We start from the raw sequence: 18,319 nt of genomic DNA, 5'->3' as shown, positions 1-18,319 counted from the left end.
CATTTGTCCCAGAAATACTTCTTGTAGAATTCCAAAGTTTCTCCATTCCTCAGTCAGACAGATATGTCCAGAAGGTGAATGAACTCAGACTTCGGATCAACAGCACAAACAGATATTCAATTGAGTGTCCTTTAAAACATCCAAATAAAATTTCTGCATGCTCAGATCTGAGGATTTTGAACAGTGAGTTTAGTTGAAGTGGTAAAGATGACAGTTGAGAGCTGCGTGTGAGTCTTTAGGCAGATTTGGAGTGGAAAATTGGTAGGTATGTGGCTTGTAAGAAGAATTGGTGCTTTTGCATGCTTCTCTGGCGAGCTATTTCTGTACCTCTTGAGGCAGAGATGTTTGTTGTGACTTGGTTTCTTTTGTTTGCTTTTGCATTGTGATTTTTTTTTTTTCCCCTCAGCTTTTGGCTTTTATTACCTTTCTTTCTTGCCAGCATGCAGCATTATGGTTTTCTTGCTATTCTTTCTGATAGTGGACTGCCTAAAGCATTCATGGACATAGTTTGCATGCTATTTTGTGCATTTGAGGAATGTCTCATTGTATTAATGTGCATGGTGATAGATTCGGTTCTTCTCTACTTGTTTAATTTTGTGGACTTTTTTTGAACTTAAGGAGTTCTTATTTGTTTTTAAAGTACAGCAAAGGGCTATGAAGATGATTAGGGGACTGGAACATCTTTCTTATGAGGAAAGGCTGAGGGACTTGGGTCTTTTTAGGCTGGAGAAGAGAAGACTGAGAGGGGATCTTACCAATGCTTATAAATACTTACGGGTTGGGTGCCAGGAGGATGGGGCCAGTGTTTTTTCAGTGGTGCCCAGTGACAGGACGAGAGGTAACGGGCACAATCTTGGTCATAGGAAGTTCCATCTGAACATGAGGAGGAACTTCTTTCCTTTGAGGGTGGCAGAGCCCTGGAACAAGCTGCCCAGAGAGGTTGTGGAGTCTCCTTCTCTGGAGATACTCAAAACTTGCCTGGACACATTCCTGTGCAACCTGCTCTAGGTGACCCTGCTCTGGCAGGGGGGTTGGACTAGATGATCTCCAGAGGTCCCTTCCAACTCCTATCATGCTGTGATTCTGTGATACTTGGTAGTTCCACTGGAAGTGAAGCTCTGTGTGTGTGTGTGTGTGTGTGTGTATGTATGTATGTATGATCTGTATGCTTTTGCAGTTTAAAACAAATTGGTTTTCCTTTAGAAGGTGACTGGTTTGCAGGATGTCTTTGTGCCACATCATCATAGATCCTTATACAACTTCTTTCCTTCCAAAGCTTTTATGGCAAGAGGTGATGAAAGCTCAAGCATTTTTGAAGCAGAGCAAGGCCTGTGCTTCGTAACTTTGATTACTGAATTGAGTACCTCTAGCAATGTGGCCTTTCTTAAAGTTTCGCGTGCAGATGTGGTTGATTAAGCAAGCTGTGTCCATTTCTGTTTGAGGTCAAGTTAAACCAAGTTCTATGGAAGCCCTGTGGCTAAGATTTAAAGCTGTATTTCTTCTTTACCTCACTGACCCTCCTTCCACACGTACTCATTGTTCCATATTTTTGCTTTCCCTGAAAGCACCAAGCTCTGGTATTACCAGCCTATAAACATGGTATCATGCTGTTATCATGCGGAGGTTTTCTTCTAACTGAACTATTGTCTTGGATCTCTTTGCTTGTTAGTCAGTACGTGAATTAATGTTGAGTTTTAACAGTTTCACAACAGACCTGGTAAGACTTCTCTGACATTCATTTTACAGCTGTAATTCACGTTATGGCATACATCATCTAGGCAGTGCAGCCCACATATACCTAGTTGCAGTGGGTTCTTTTACCCTGAAATGTGAAGGAAAGATGACAGAAAGTAATCTTCAAAGCAGCCTAGATAGAATTCAAAAAAATGTCTGCAGTATTCTCACTTGGGTTTTATTAGAGCTTAATGGTAATTAAGAAACCTTAAGTGTGTGAAATTAAAAAAAAAAAAACCACAAACCAAACCTCACACAAACCCCACCTTTATTGTACAACCAAGTATATTTCAAAGGATCTTGTATTGCTCTGTATGCATTTCTTAAAGAGTAAAAGCTGGAAGAAAGGAAATCAGTTCATGCTTTTAACGTCTTTGTACAAATTAAGGAAGCATTGCAGCTACTAGAGGAACTTGTCTTCAGGGTTTTTTTTATATAGCTTGAATAGCTGAATTTCAAGCATGGAAAAAATAAATAATTTTCCCAAAATCACAGAATCACTACGGTTGGAAAAGACCTGTAAGATCATCAAGTCCAACCTGGGAAAAAAAAAAAAAAACACCAAACAAACAAACAACAAAAAAACCACACAAACAAAAAAAAAAACAAACAAAAAAAACCAAAAAACCCCCCCCCAAAAAAAAAAAAAAACCAAAAAAACCAAAAAACAAAAAAACCCCCACAAACAACCCACGCAAGCCAACCACCACACAACAACAACAAGGCACAACACACCAAAACCCAACCCACCCAACACCACACAGCACCATGTCCATCAAGCTACATCCCACAATGCCACATCCACACGCTCCTTGAATACCTCCAGGGAGGGTGACTCTACCACCTCCCTGGGCAGCCTATTCCAATGTTTCACTACTCTCTTGGTAAAGAACTTTTTCCTAATATCTAGCCTGAACCTCCCCTGGCGCAACTTGAGGCCATTTCCTCTTGTCCTGTCACTTGGGAGAAGAGACCAACACCCACCTCTCTGCAACCCCCTTTCAGGTAGTTGTAGAGAGCGATAAGGTCTCCCCTCAGCCTCCTCTTCTCCAGACTGAACAACCCCAGCTCCCTCAGCCGCTCCTCATCAGACTTGTGCTCCAGACCCCTCACCAGCTTCGTCGCCCTTCTCTGGACACCCTCCAGCACCTCAATGTCTTTCTTGTAGTGAGGGGCCCAAAACTGAACGCAGTATTCGAGGTGCGGCCTCACCAGCGCCGAGTACAGAGGCATGATCACCTCCCTGCTCCTGCTGGCCACACCATTTAAAACATTTATTGCATACAAGGACAGAAATGAAATAATTTACAGATGTCGAGGAGCCATTTTATTATGCTATCCCATAACTACTATGGATCACCTGGAAGGTTATAAATGGATTAGCAGCATTTGAAGACTAGTTCTATATGATTTAGATGACAAGTTTTTGATATGTAGTTTGAGTATTGTTTCTTAATTCAGACTTCATTCTATTTTTAACATTCAAAACTAGTAGGATTGAAAGCACTGTAATGTATAGTTCCAGTATGAGGAATATTTATTAGGGGCAAAATTCACTTTTATTTAGAAGACAAGATCTTCAGCTTTGCCTGACACTGTGTTTGAGGATGCAAATGGAATTAAATGGTACAAATGCCTTTTGCCAAACTGAAGCAGGTTCAGAAAGTAAACTCCTGTCATAAAGAACAATTTTGAAGAGGTTGATGCAGCAGACAGTATATTGCAGATCTGTTAAATCATCCATTTGCAGTATCCATGCAACTCATTACTCTGTCCCCTCATCTGTTCTTCCAATGGTGCGCTGCTGGGGAGTGCAAGTCTACAAATCCATGCTCCAGATTTTAGCCTGATTTGTGAATTGTGGGGCCCTGCAGTGAGAGAGGGCAAACCACGAGGCTTGTCATTCAAAGGGCCGCTCACTGGAGCCTAATGCTGAGGCCCTACCCCACTATATAACCTGCTGCACTGTCTTGCAACCATTTGTGTAGGTATTCCCCATCCCAGAGTATAGCATGGAAGGTATATAATCCTGCAAGGTGATTTAACATGGGATCTCCCATTTGGGGACAAGCAATTGGGGAGAGGGCTCAGTGTGAGTATCTTTGCCAAGGTATAGCAAGGTGGACAATGAGTATCTTCGGTGTAAGAGCATAGGTTTGTGTATCTAAATAATTGTATGATCATAATTGAGCAGAGGATAACTAGGAGAGAATAACAGTGGAGGGTTTTTCTGCAGAAAGCCTGGGTAGGCTGTGTTTGTTTTATGTAAACTGAGGTTTATGAAGTTGTGTATTTCTAAAGGAAAGAGTAGGTTTCCATATGACCTTTGGCCTTGTATGAAGACTTGGAAAATCAAGAAAAGGCTAGTTTAATTGTTTGGCAAAACCAGACTGTTTTTATTACGTGCTTTTTATTTAGTTATCTTGTCATGACACATGGCGTCATTGTATTCTTCTCTGCTGTCCTCCTGCTATGTCCTAGCTGGCACAAACTGTAAGTTTTCATTTAGTTTATATAGCAACTGATCCGTGATGGTAGTTTGTTATGCTGTTATAATAAATAATACTGACCTTGGCTGCTGGCTTTCCTCTGTGTATCTCTATCATGAACCAGTCATCAAAGATTGAACTCATACCAGCTCGTACATAGCTCACTTCTAACCACAGCACTCATGTCAGGGATAGAGACATTTGTGTGTATTTGCTCCTGTGAACCCATATAAGGTTCACGTAAAAGGAATTTTAACTACAAATAGCTAGAAAGAGTGAGGTGCTAGCCGGATGATTTTTGATGATGGAGAAAGATTCTACATTTCTTGTCTTAGGAAAAAGCAGGAATTAAACAAAATTATTTTACTGACAGCCATTTTATATAATTTATTTTGCATAACATATAAGCAAGGGTAGCCATTTTTTTTTTTTTCCTTACAACAGAGCTTTTGCTTAATAAATAGATACAGAGTAGGATTTGTTTGGTTATGCTGACTTTAAAAGTTTGTTTATTTTTTGGGAAATACTGAACATAAAATAAATTAAATTTAGATTAATAAATTTAATGAGAAGTATGTGACCTTTTCTGCTTATAATGGGAAAGTAATGTATTACACAATTTAAGTTACATGCAAGTGGATATGATAAAAGACTGGCTGGGAACATGAAGGGCGTTGACTGCTAAGGAGAAAGACTGCAGTGGAAAATTTGATGTAATTTATTCTACGAGCAGCATCAGGCAATGAAACACTTCTTTATTCTTTCTGTAGTGGTAATGTGGATTGTTCTGGGTCCCCACATAACTGATGTTTACCGCTGTCCGTTGCGATGTGTTGAGCTCCAGTCTGGGAGAATTTTCCATTCATATCCTGGTTCTATAAATTATGTCCTTGTGTTTGGTAAAACTTGTCCATTGAACACTCAGTTGAAATCATGATGTAGCCGGTACCAGTATTAGCTACTTCAATTGTTCTATAACTGACAGAAAACTGAACTGAAAAAAATACGAATCTCCATAGAGTCTTTTAATTATACTGTGGCTTTTTAATACTGAGGATGAAATTTCTAGGCAGGGGTTGAGGGAGAGCAAGGACTTAACTGAGGAGCTCCACCCAATAAAAGAAATGAAAGTTCAAAGTTCAAAGGTGTCTGCTAGGAAGGTTGTACATGTGAGTGCGGAGCTGATAGTATAGCTTACCAGAGGTGAACATTAGAAAATGAGTGAATGGAAGACAACAGACTGCGAGAGGGATATTGGAAAGGATTTTTAAAGTAGAGAAAGTAATTTACTTAATGTGACAAGGACAGTGTGAGGAGGGGTACATACAGAGTAGGTACTGTAACCAGAATATTATCTAGGAAGATGGTTTTATGCAGCAGTGTAATGAATGAGCGAAAGCTTGGCAAGAGTGCACTAGCTGTAGAAAGGAAGACGAGAGTAACTGGTTGAGATGAGAGCCTAAACAAGATTTTGGTCGATGTCAGTATACAGAAAAACCTTTGTGGTGTTTAGCAGAATGGTGACCCAGAGAGAGGCCCAGGTAATAAGAGTTCATAGCTGTTTTTGGTTGCACGACCAACAAATCAAAGACAACTTCTGTACAAAGGTGAATTTATGTTATTACGGTTTTTGTTTTAGGTAAAGAAGACGAATTTCCAAAGAAGCCATTGGGGCAGATTCCATTAGGACCTCAGCCTGCTATGCTTAACTCCACTCCGATGCTTAATGGACAGAACAGCACTGCTACACAAACAAGAAGGACAGAGAGGAGACCATCCCCAGGAGAAGAATCAGAAAGTTCACCAAATAACCGTAAAATAATTAATTCACTGGAAAAGAAACCTTCCTTAAAACAACAGAAGATTCGACCAATAGAGACGCAAAGTAGTATGTCTAAGAACGAGGTAGATACCAAAAGAAAGCCTCAACCAACAGAGCAAGACAACTCAAGACAGTATAATAATGCAGCTGCTAATCAAAATTCTAATGCTACTTCAAATACAAGAAGGGAATTTGTACCTAAGTGGAATAAACCATCTGATATCAAAATAATTGAAAAGACAATGAAACTTACTGCAGAGGTGAAAGGAAGGCCAATAAACCATTCGGTTTCGGGCCCACCACCAAGTCCTGGAGACGTGCAGCCTTTAAATGTAAAGCAAAAGATGAGGGTTTTGGATGCTGATGAAGGTAAGCGAGGGTCTAATGCATCTCAGTATGACAATGTTCCAGAAGTTGATAATGAGAATGAGAATCTTGTTGAAGAGATGCTTGAGAGAGCTCATCAACAGAGCCCTAGGCACGTAACATATTGTAATAGTCCAAGAAAGCAAACTGAAAAAATACCAACTCCATTAAAAATATCCAATAATTACACCTTCACTTCACAACCCAGATCTCCAAAATATTCATCCCAGTCTGATGGACCACCTCATGGACTGAATGTAAAACAGCCACTGCCGTGTTATAGTAATCCACCTACTTACCATGGAAATTCTCCAAAGCATGTTTCCAGTATAGGTAATACAAGTTCTGTACCTCTACATTATCATGGGAATCGAACCAGCCCTTCTGGTAGGCCATATGGTTCTTTTATTTCAGTAGATTATTCTCCAGATAAACTACAAATGAATTCCTATCCTGCCAGTCGCCAAAATCCTCTTTCACCAATGCCTGGTCAGATAGAAGTAGCCCCTGTCAATGCTTATACCAGCAACTCAAGGTCCCCCACAGGTGTCAAATTTATAATCCCTCCAGTGGATTATTTACAAGAAGAAAGAAAGTGGCCAGATGCTGCGTATATTTACAGACATGAACCCTACAGGCAGCCCTGGAGCCAAGACTTTAACAAAGGCCACTTGGATAATTTCCAGAAATATCAGCATTTTCAGTCAACACCTTTTCAAGACCATAGTCTTCCTGCTGTTTCTGTGGATAGTCCAATAAGATACAGGACTTCACCAACCTTTGAAGAGCATGGTTCACCACAATACCAATATTCGAGCCCATCAGCTCAAACCCAACACTATCGAAATAGAAATGATGGATTGTCTATGCACGAATCCGTGCTTCTCTGAGAATCTGGCTATAAATGGCAAGAATCAAAACCAGTTAAACATTACTGTGTTAGTAGTAGTCCACCTCAGTTCTTCTATGAAATGCGGACAGTTTGTGTGACTCTGAAAAATAACAATGCTATTTCAAAGACGTTTCAGACTTTCATTGAAGGCTAGTTGAGTTCTTAGACTTGCATTAAAGCTATTGAAAGTGATCTGACGCGCATAGACATAGCAATAAGATCATATACACAAGGTGATTAATACTGTCATTGTTCCTTACATTTAAATAACTTGTGTTACGATCTTTCTGCCTAAAACCTGTAACACATTTACAAGTTTAATTTTGACTGACATTGTTAATGCACTGTATAGATGTGTGTGTGCACGCGTGTGAGTGTGCACTTAGAATACACAAACACATATGGAAAAGAGCTAAAGAGTTTAAATGTAAATGCATTTAACTTTGGGCAAAGCTTGTGAAGTACTTTTATTTCGTATTAATTTTTCTTTGTAATTTATTTGAGAAGCCATTCATTTTGAATGGGAATTTCTGTCGTTTTTATACAGCTGCCTCAGCATCCCAGTATCTGTTCTGGGCAGGAGAGATGCTTTGGGATTATTAATTTAATCTTACGTGAGAGTTAATTTCCTCTCCTTTGACTACTGTTTGTCATTTTCCTCAGTGAGAAGGAGCAGGCAGGCAAAAGCAGAAAGCCAAAAATGTCTCTAATCTGGCTAAGAAATGGTGCTTAAAATTCAGGGCAGTCTTTAGTTTTTTAGGTGCATAGGAAGTGGAGAATTTTTACCTTCTCACCCAAATCTACCTTCAGAATGTCGTCCTATATGCAAAATATTGGAGCACAGTGAGAGTAATGCCAGATACAGAAATGGTGCTGCACCCTTCACTTTTTGCCATGCTCTGCTGTCAAACTAAACAAATTGGTTGCTGGGCCAAATCTCACAGGTATCAGAATGACCAGCTCCTCAACACACTCGTGAAGTACATGCAGGAGTCTGAGATTTGGTTGAGGCTTGACATTCCCTGAGTTGTGTGAGTATGCAGTGTCCCTTCTCTTAAGCTTTGTCATGTCAATTCCATTTTGTTTTGCCCTTTTTTACCCCAAAGAGCTGGTAGGTTCATGTCTGATTGGGCATGTGCTGCTGTGCTATCAGGCTGCTGAGAGACTGTGCGGTGTTTTACACTAAAATGATCCTGACTGTTAATAGGAAGCTTAGACTCCTGGTAATGTAAGTATTTTTAATTAGTGTTTGCAGCCTTTTCTACTTCGCGTTTTCCTTTCATTGACTGTGAATTGGGGATGAAAAGACCTGCAGGTTAAGTGGCATGTGTAGGATACAGTCCTGTGAGCTGCTGGGTGCTGCGTAGTAAGTGCTGAATGCACTGGCCTCTCATTGAAACCAATGGGAGTTGAGGCGGGTAAGGATCTCGCCAGAAGAGGTCCTTGGAGTGCTTAACAGAGAGACTTTTCTAATATGTAAGTACCAAACATTGGTATCAACACCAGTTTGGGATGGTTTGGAAGGTTGTCCTATTCTGTTTTGTTTTGTAAGAGTTGTTAACTGAAAACATAGAAATGGGTATATTTTTTTTCTCCTTTGAAGAATGAGCTTTAGTGCCTATAATTGCTGCAGGTTGGCTCTGTAAGTTTTAAGGTACAGAAGTAAAACAATTTTTACAAATGGAAGTAACATTTACTTAGTATATTTCAAAAACTTTTTTGTGTATATAATGTGTCTGATGTAATTTTTAATGAACTGGGCAATTTTATACTTTAAAAATTGCAAACTGCAGCGAAGTAACAGTAGCAAAGCACTACACTGAAACTCTAAATTAAAATTGTGAAGGTGAATATGACTTGGGCTTACCTTAGTTCTGATTGCTTACAGCAGCTTAGAAGTGTATGTATATAATATTGTGGCTAAGTGTAATAATCTGTGTTTAACAATGGTTCTGTAATTCATAACAAAGCTGTACAATTTATTTGTGCAAGCAACACAAGGCTCCAAAATATGTATCAGCATTAGTAAATACTGTAGATTTTTATATATAAAATATATACACATTATTTTCTTATGTCATCTGCAACAGTTTTATAACTGTGTATCCTATTTTGATGTGACTGTATTTTTAACACGTTAAAATAATAATAATTAAGCTTATGTTGCTTTGTCTTTATTTTTAATTATCTGATTAGCTCAAAACTGGACTTTTGCTCTTCTAAGCACAAATAATTGCTTTTTGTAAGTGAATCATGCATGCATATTTGATATATGTCCTGTTTAATTTGTATGTGTTTATTTTTAGACTAAGCAATATAGATACAATCTATACACTGTTTTTGCATTATTATAGAAGCAGCAAGTTTATCGATTATAGTTTACTATACTGCTAAACCTTAACCTATCATTTGCAAAAGCTAGAAGTATAAACTGTGATCATAATTTTCTGGTTTTGTTCTAATAATCTCACCCAATACCAATTCAAGAGAGAATTACGGGCATGAGAGACTTGCGAAGTTGCATTGATCAAAGTGCAAAATAATAGTCTGACTGTGGCTGCTGTGTGTCTCTCACATGTTTAGAGGACAGTATAGAGCTTTAAAAAAAAACAAACCCAAAACCAAAAAAGCCTTGTATCATCTGTTTGTACTGCAAAAAACCACTTTTATCTTCATTTAACTGGACAAACCAAACTAAAGGTGCTGCCAGATTAAAATCTGTCATTCATACCAGTTACAAAAAACCCCTCGATGCAGAGTAAAGTGAGACACGGCTGTGCCAGTATCTTGTTGGTAGAGGGAATCATCTCAGCATAATGGATTAGATAGCCTCATAAGAGCTTTCCTGTCACTGTTTCCTTTGATCTGAAAACAGTCAAGCAGTAAGTATCAATGTGAAATACTTGAGACCTTTTCTTCTCATGGTTTCATAGTTTTCCAAAAATTGCCTGCCTTGAGCTGTATGAACTGTAGGGGTTTTGTCCAAGTTGTCATGGCTCTCCTTGTGGTTTGTGAGACAAGTTCAGGGTAGGGTTTTGGAGGATGATTAATGCCACGCTCTCTCCACTAACACAGAACACCACAGAAGACTAAGTAAGGATATGTGTCTAACTTCTGTGCGGCAAAAGTTAAGTGAAATCAAACTACTTAGAATTTAAGAGGAAAAGCGAATCACTCTAGCTGTATGCTGTGGTCTTCTGTGGTTGCTTTTCCTTTCACCCTGATGCCATGCTAGATTAAACCTAAAGACTTAAGTGTTGGACTGAAGCATTTCAGTCTTCTGCAGTACAAATTGTTGTGGCCATGGAAAAAAACCAGGAAGGATCATGGTATCACTGACACTCCTAACCTTTTTGATGAGTGGGATGTGATTACATGATCAAATTGCTTATCTCTATTATCAAGCTGTGTTATGCCCTACATGTGAAGACAGAAGCCATCCCTGCTCCTTCCTCATCTGACCTGGGGGAAGATTCTTTTGACATTGGATTTGGTGATGAGTTTGAATCTAAGCATCCACTCACTTGGGTATCTAAGGAAGAGAATCCGACCTCAGGAACATGATCTTACCCTTTTCCTCTCCCCAGACCCACCTGTGGCCTGTCTGTAACGCTTCAGGGAATGTGACACAAGAAAGAGAAAACCCATTTAGCCAGAAGTCTATTAAGGAGAGTATTCCCTCCTAATCCCTGCTGATGACTACCTAAAGCCTTAAAGCATGATATTGTTTGCAATTGTTTGAGAATGATCAGACCAGTGTGGGCAATTCTGTTTTTCCCAGGGCCACGAAGGAAGATCCTTCACACATGTGAATGCCGGTTACCTTCATAATACCTGACAGCAGGATTAATCCCTTATTGTAAAAGTAACTGCTATATCCTCACTAACAATAAAAGTTTCGAGACAAATAGTAAGGGATTTTTAGACATTTTGGAGGTTGCGGAAGAGAAATACCTGGTTGTTAGTCAAAGATACACCTTTGTAATAAACCACTCAGTAATTCCAAAATTAGATGCAAAGAGTAAACAACATTGAAATGTCAAAAGACAGAACAGCCTTCCAATGTGGGGAAGCAAATCCAAAGCTTCCCTGAGGTACATACATATTTTCCAGGGAGATTTCTCTCAAGAATCCTATCCTGAATTTCACATCATCCTCAATATGACTTTGAAATGGACTTGCAAATTACAGACTTTTTTTTTAATCTCCCCCTTGGGTGGCATTACACTGCATGCACAAAGAGGAATACTATTTAAAATATGCCATCAAACGCCCACCGTTTCATTTCCAGCAGAGTACATTCTGCTTTCAATACTGGAGTGAGAGGAAAATATAATCTTTTTTTGTAGTCCTTTAAATACTGCATTTTTGTAAAGCTCTGTAAATGTTAGCATAGTTGCAGTTTAACAGTTACTTAACCAAGTGTAGTTTAGGCTCCTCTTTAGATGGCATAAAGCTACTGCATAGTTTGCAGGTTTGTGGTTTTTTTTTTTTTCTTTTGGGGAATATTAAGGTGACTAGGCCAGCAATTGAAATTGGAAATATAATTGCAGTTGTTTCAGGATAGCGTTCAAAGTGGTTGCCAAATCTGGTGAGCTGGGGAAAGACACCATTTTCTGGCGGCTTTGTGCCAAGAGGACTACTTACTGCACCAGGGAACGTGTAGTTCCCTCTCCTGAGTGATTTGATTCTCTCTGCTAACACTGACTGCCTTTCTTTGTGCTTATGGAGTTAATATGTTAGTAGAACATCAATGGTGCTTTTAGAAGATCCAAACCCACACATTCTGAATAATCTGAAAATGAACATATCTTGTTCTGGCTTTTCTTTCTTCCTTTTTTTTTTTGTAGTATGTTTATTTTACTGATTTTATTGTCAGCCTTGTCAAGGTGAGCTGTGCTTGATTCTTCTGTCTCCTTATTTTGATAATGTGCCAACTTGTGTTTTTCAGAGGTTTTGTGATGCCTTTTTGCTGCTGTTTCTGCTGTTCATTGGGAACATGATAAAGCAGTTAATATCAGAGGTTACTGTTTGCCTCTTCAGCTTTTTCTCTCTTCAGACAATGTGCAAATTTAAAAAAAAATCATTTCTGTTCTCAATATTATAGTGGGTCAGAAATTCTCTGGAAAGGTTTTTTCTAACAGAAAGCAATTTAATTTAGAGATTGGTGAAGGATGCTGTAGTGTGGAGGCACTTGTACAGTCTCTGCAATCCAAAGTCATAGGTTGCTTCTGCTCGGTATCAAGCAACAAAAGCTGTATTACACGCAGGGCCAATCAAGCATTTTTTGCAAAATGCTGTATCGTGCCACAGAAACATGCCAGCTCAGACTGGCAGTGGGTCAGATGTAGCTACAACATGCTTGATTTGGTTAGGTAAATACCCCCTCGTTTCCTGATAATACATTACTTTTGTCAGATTTTCTGCTTGAAATGAGACGAGGCAGAGAATTGAAGCCTGTGCTTTGAACTAGGACATCTGTGCCCCCCTCCTTACTTAGGAGGCCTAGAGCTGAATTCTGGTTCAAACCATCCACTTCGAGCATTGTGTTTGCAAGTTCAACAGTATCTTCTAGAATCATTTGCAGTATTGTCCCTCAGGAAAAAACAGATCTCTCTTGTTTTTTATAACAAAGAGCTCTGTTAGATTATTTTGTCTGACCTGTGCCGCCTTTTTAAGCTTACCTGTTCCCAGACTTTTTCCCCAAAGATAACTCAGTGCACAGAGTGGGCTATGTGTCACTGAGAGTGACACCAAAGGTAGGACGTGATCTCCAGTACTACCATCAGGTAGGTTGGATGGTGTTTTCAGGCAAGTTGGCACCCAGCTATCAAACCTGGGTTTTTGCAATACGAGTAAGTGGAAAAGTTTTACTGGCTGAAGACTCTACTTGAATCCAGCAGTAATGTGTGGTTTTATACTAAAACTCACAAAACTTAAAAGCAAAAGGGCTGGATCTTCAAAGGTGGTGATGCTTAGCTGCCTTAACGTTTGGGAATAGAGTTGGAGTTCAGTATAAAACCTGTTTCTGGCAACCCCTGGGCTTTCATCCTCCAGAAGTCGAGTAATGCCCTGGCTGAAGCGCATCATGGAGAACCCATACTCTCAGAAAAGGAGGAGTTGGGTCCATTCTGCAAGTCAACAGGTTTCAAATTACTGGACACGCACTCCGTAAAGGTAACCTAGAACAAAGTGGATATCATTGTATTTTTTTCATGTGGTTTTAAAACAGTCCTCTTTAGCCTCAGTCTTTCTTGGAGACAATTCACCAATCAACCTTTCACTCTCTAAAGAAAGTGACTGTGTTAGAAGATCTTTATTTGATGTCAGCTAATGCTCTGGGCATCGGACAGCCTTCGTTTGTTCAAACTTTGTGTCTGTAACTCCTGATATCCTTTACAGCTCTGTCCCCTTCCATTCCCCAGGTTTTACTGTGTCAGATTGTTTCCCTCACAGTTATTTCAGTTCCAATAGAGATGTCCACCTGTTTGCTACTCCAGTGAATGAGTTTCCTTTCCAATTCTTATGTCACCTTGTCATGGGCTACCTGCTCCATATCAGTTCATTGCATTCTCCAATCCATCTCAAAGTCTGTCTTCAAGTGGCAGTGCTGTCGCTTTGCTTTGGAGAAATCACTGAAAAAGGATCAAGTACATGATTTGGAGACTATAAAACAGAAAATGGCACGTATGAGTATAAAAGCCAGTCACAAACACTTTAGAAAGGCTTCTCTGGTGGTTGTGCTGTGCTTTACAGTATGCAGCACCTATATCATAATATAGGAGCATCTATGTAACTTTTTATCTAGTTAATTGGAAGGACTGGGATGATAAGTGGTGTGCTGAGAGTTTTTTCCCTTGGCATTACCTTGCTTGAGTGGGAGGTTACATCCATGATTTGAGATCTTTATGCTGGCCAGCACGAAGGAGCAAGCCAGCCTTTATCGGATGGCTGAGCGCAGCGCTCTTTGTAAATATTTAATCACATATAGTGAGTAAAGAAAGAATAGTCTGTCCTTGCCATAGAATTAGTACACTCACAGCTATAGAAAGTCATTTGGCGCTGCTGGAGTTCATCCATTGGGCAGAGCTATACCTCAACCTTTTTGATGCTGGAAATTGTAATTTTGCTATGTAACGTGTAAAAAATGTAGCATTAACCTCAGGCGTTCTCTTTGCTGTGCAGTTGTGCGGCGAGGTTGGCAGCATACGTCCTGCCTGCGGCAGTTGTTTTACTGATGTGCTCAATTTCTGTTGAGCACACCTAGTCTCACAGTGAAAGAAATAAGTTTCCTCTAAGTATTCATGGCTCCTCCTGGGTGCTGGTTGGGGGTGTGGGGGGGTGTTGTTTGTTTATGTGTTTTGTGACAAAGCTTAAGGATGTGTTCAATTTTCACAACATCATCTTCTCCTCGTCTTCCCTGGTCTGTCCAAATTATGCCAAACACTAATGGAGAGGGGAAGATCATGAATTCTCCTTGGCTTAAACATCTGCAGACCCAACTTGCTGGAAGTTGTGCAGCTCTATCTGCTCCCCACAGAGAAAAGTTCTGACAGCAAGACTTCGGGCAAGGAAGAAAATAGTTTTGCTCTTTAAATGCCATTATAAAAAAAGCATGATTTCAGTGAATGGGTGGGGTGTCACACTGTGCACACTTTTATCATTGTAAATGTTATGTCTGAAAGGCTTTGAAATGCTTTCAGAACTTGTGATTTTGGGCACATAAGCAGATCACTTTTATTATAACCCTCTTGTTATACTCAGTTGGGTTGGTCAGGTGGTGTTTTTCCCTGTTGATTTAAGTGGTTTCTTACAGAGGCCTTCAAGTTCCAGAATAACATTTTGTGCAACCCCGATAATTACTTTATTATTAACTCTAAGGATAGACTCCCTTGTCTACCTGGCTTTTAGAAGTGAATCATGTTCTGATATTTAGAATGACCCTAAGCTGAGATCTCAGATTTCCTTTCCAGCTGGACTAATGGGGCTTGTAGGAGGGAAGCCAAACTTCCACGACTTCTAATTATCGTCAGATTGGATTAATAAAGGAAAATTACTTAACTGCTCGTCCAAAGATGGAGAGTTAGCTATACCTTTGAAAAGACTTGTCAGCTACTAACAAGATAGTTGAACTGGACTTGCTCATTTTTTAAGTTACCTTTGGTATATCGTCCTCCGAGTACTGTACGCAGGATTCATCCTTGTGTGCACTGTTTGCTGGAGGGGGTTCAGCAAAATCTTAGTTGACAAGTTGGCCGCCTCAGTAGATGTCTCCAGAGGTAAACCGAAGACTCTGTTTCCATCTACGAGCCTAAGCCACAAGCTGTGGAGGTCATTGGGAATCTATAAGTAATTTTTAAGGGTTTTATATTCAGAATAAGGAAGGTGAACTGCCCGAACTCCTGTCTTGCAATTCTTTTCTCTTTCTCTTTAAGCAATACAGTAGCAGTCAATTGCCATGGGGTTGGAATTGTTTCCAGCCATAAAGCAAACACTCAACGTTTATGCAGCACTGAAAGAGCACTCTCCATGACAGTACTCCTGTGAGGGAGTTGGGTCTAATTATTTTAAATGACTGAAGCAGGTCAAAAAGCTTGTGTCCAACTTTTCAAGTGATTTAGCACCCGCTATTCTTCATAGAATTTGAGGAGCCGATGTCCAAATTGCTTACGAAGGCAAGGAAGAAATCCTATCTTTATATCCTTGGCATTTAACAGATGCTCAGTTTTACCATTAGCCCATAGCTGAGCCTCTTTATAAAACCTTCCCAGCCTGCATCTTCTGTCTGACACTTCTTTTCTAGTGTTGTTTATAAGAAAAACCTGCAGCTCTTTTATTTTAACTCTACGTGTTAATGATGGGAACTCTTAGGGAGAGATTCCCTCTTTGCTTTTTTGCCTTTGCTGGGGAAAAATAATAAACACTTGTCAGCCTAACAAGAGGTAGGGTGTCTCCCATGCTTTGCAACATTTAATTCCTAAGGTATCTGTGTAACTGCAGTTTGTTCTGTTGAACAGAATTTCTCCAATTTTTTGTTATCCAATCATTTTATGATAAGTCTAGTCTGACCTTTTGGACTTATTTTTGGCTTGAGGCATTGTTTTTCGGTCACTAGCTGTTTTGTTTCTCTACTGGCTAGGAACTGGGTTAGACCTAGAGGATGCTGTTGGTGCTTTGAGGTGGGTATCGCTGAACCTTGCACTACAGCGAGCTTACAAAAGACAATGAGAATGGCTTTTTGAATTCAAAAAGCTTTATTAGAATGTCAGCTAGAATACTTAATTATCTTAATTAGAATTCAAAGCGATGAAGAGCATTCTTAAATATTTAAGCGCTCTCTGCCCTTGCCCATTAAGTCTCTTCCTCTGCAGGTCTTTTCCTCCAGGACTTGAGTCAACCCAGCTGTGTTTTTCTGGGTTATTGCAAACTCTGAGCAGCCCCCTCTCACCCACAGAGAGTTGTCGCCATGGGATGCATGCTCCCTGCCCCTCTCAGCAGCTTTTTAGTCTCTCTGCAACCCTGCTTAGTCTTTCCTTGCCCAGTTTTTGCTCTCAGCCCCTTCTGCTGCCAGCCCACCCTCCACTCAAGAAGCTCTCTTCTGTGTAAGCTCTGTCACAGGCAGCCCAGGAACTGTCGTTCTCTGTTGCGTTGAGCCCTGCCCACCCTGGTTGCTCTCTTCTTAACCATGCCAACTGAGAAACCACCCGTCACAGATGCACAGCAAGGGTCAGTACAGATTTGGAGGGTTCTTCTTGCCTGGTATCTGCCCAAGCTTTCCTACTTAGCTTGTGCTTGCTTGGGGCTGGAGAGGTCTTTCTGCCCTTGAGAGGAAAGCCGCCTACGGCACAAGTTCAGTTCTCCAAGACTAAATGCAGAGTGCACGAGCCCACTGAGCTCAGCAGAACTGGAATATTTCTGTGTGAGAGCATTCTTCATAAGCAAAGTGGAAAAACCCATCAGTCTTTGCATGTTTGGTGCCTGAGATTAAAAACTTTGGAGAGGTCTTCATACCTGTTAGTACTGCATTTCATGCAGGGTTGGCACTGTACAAATAACTCTTCCCACGTCTGATTTCCATTTTTCTTTTAAATTACATTTCTTTAATCTTTAATTTCATTCAGAGGGGTTTTTTTTACATACACAGATGTGGGATGACGCTTTTATGTCTGTTCAGAAGTACTGAACTAAGTGTTGGCTCTCTCTGCATTTCTGTGCATGATACCAAATATTTTTAAAGTTAGATGAACCTGTCGCTCTGCAACACATTTATTAATTCACCCTGAAAAACATTCTTCTTTTTTGATGGGAGTTTTTTTTCTGTAAAGATGTTGTTTAAAAGCACGTATTTGAAATGAGATTTTTATTGTAAGTGCTGCAAGAGGCTCAAAAACCTCATAGCCTTGACATCTGAAGTCTTCCAGAAGAAGCTAAGTGGGCTCTGTGTTTGAAGTGGCAGTACAATGCAAAGATGTAGCAGAAGGGAAATGAATTGTATTAATTCTAACAAACTTCAAGAAACTTATTATATCTCTGAAAGTTCTTTACAGCTTTGGTTCAGAGGTCTCCGATATAAAGGAGCATTGAAATCAAGGACGAAGATGCCAACAAAGGCTTGTGGAAGATGGAGGACCCAGACCTCCTGTGAAAGTAAGACTTCTTCACTCTGGCTTCTTTCAGAGAAATAACAATAATAATAATAAAAAAAGCACTCAGCAACATCTCTGAACACAAAGGCTGAACAAGTCTCTGGCCTCTGAGACAGAAAGGATTTTTTTTTCTTTGATAATTAAACATAGTCATGGACAGTTGTCATACGAGATACAATCTGTATTTGTGACTTCGGTCGCCTAGTAAGGTCATCACTTGCCACTAGACAGGCAGGATCTGGCTGTGTATACCCGTTACATGTGCATACATAGAAATTATTGACCTCTCCCGCCTGCGAGTTTTTTCTCAGCAATAGTTGATACGGTTTTTTATGGGTAATAAAAACTTTCAAGAATATATATATATTAT

The 18,319-nt window shown here is 39.9% G+C and overlaps 1 protein-coding gene across 2 annotated transcripts in view; it reads left to right on the top strand.

Annotated features, from left to right (window-relative positions):
* The window catches only part of USP6NL (USP6 N-terminal like), a 98,427-nt gene extending 90,773 nt beyond the window's left edge, over positions 1 to 7,654 (top strand). For both annotated transcript variants that reach the window (XM_059816468.1, XM_059816469.1), the window contains exon 14: positions 5,863 to 7,654. In XM_059816468.1, the coding sequence (XP_059672451.1) occupies positions 5,863 to 7,301 (1,439 nt within the window). In that variant the 3' untranslated portion in view covers positions 7,302 to 7,654. The remainder of the gene's footprint in view (positions 1 to 5,862) is intronic.
* Positions 7,655 to 18,319: the final 10,665 nt, after the last annotated feature.

The sequence above is a fragment of the Gavia stellata genome, chromosome 4, assembly GCF_030936135.1.
Source record: "Gavia stellata isolate bGavSte3 chromosome 4, bGavSte3.hap2, whole genome shotgun sequence".
Classification (NCBI taxonomy): Eukaryota; Metazoa; Chordata; class Aves; order Gaviiformes; family Gaviidae; genus Gavia; species Gavia stellata.
The sequence above is the reverse complement of the archived record's forward strand: the minus strand, read 5'-3'. Positions and strand labels throughout refer to the sequence as shown.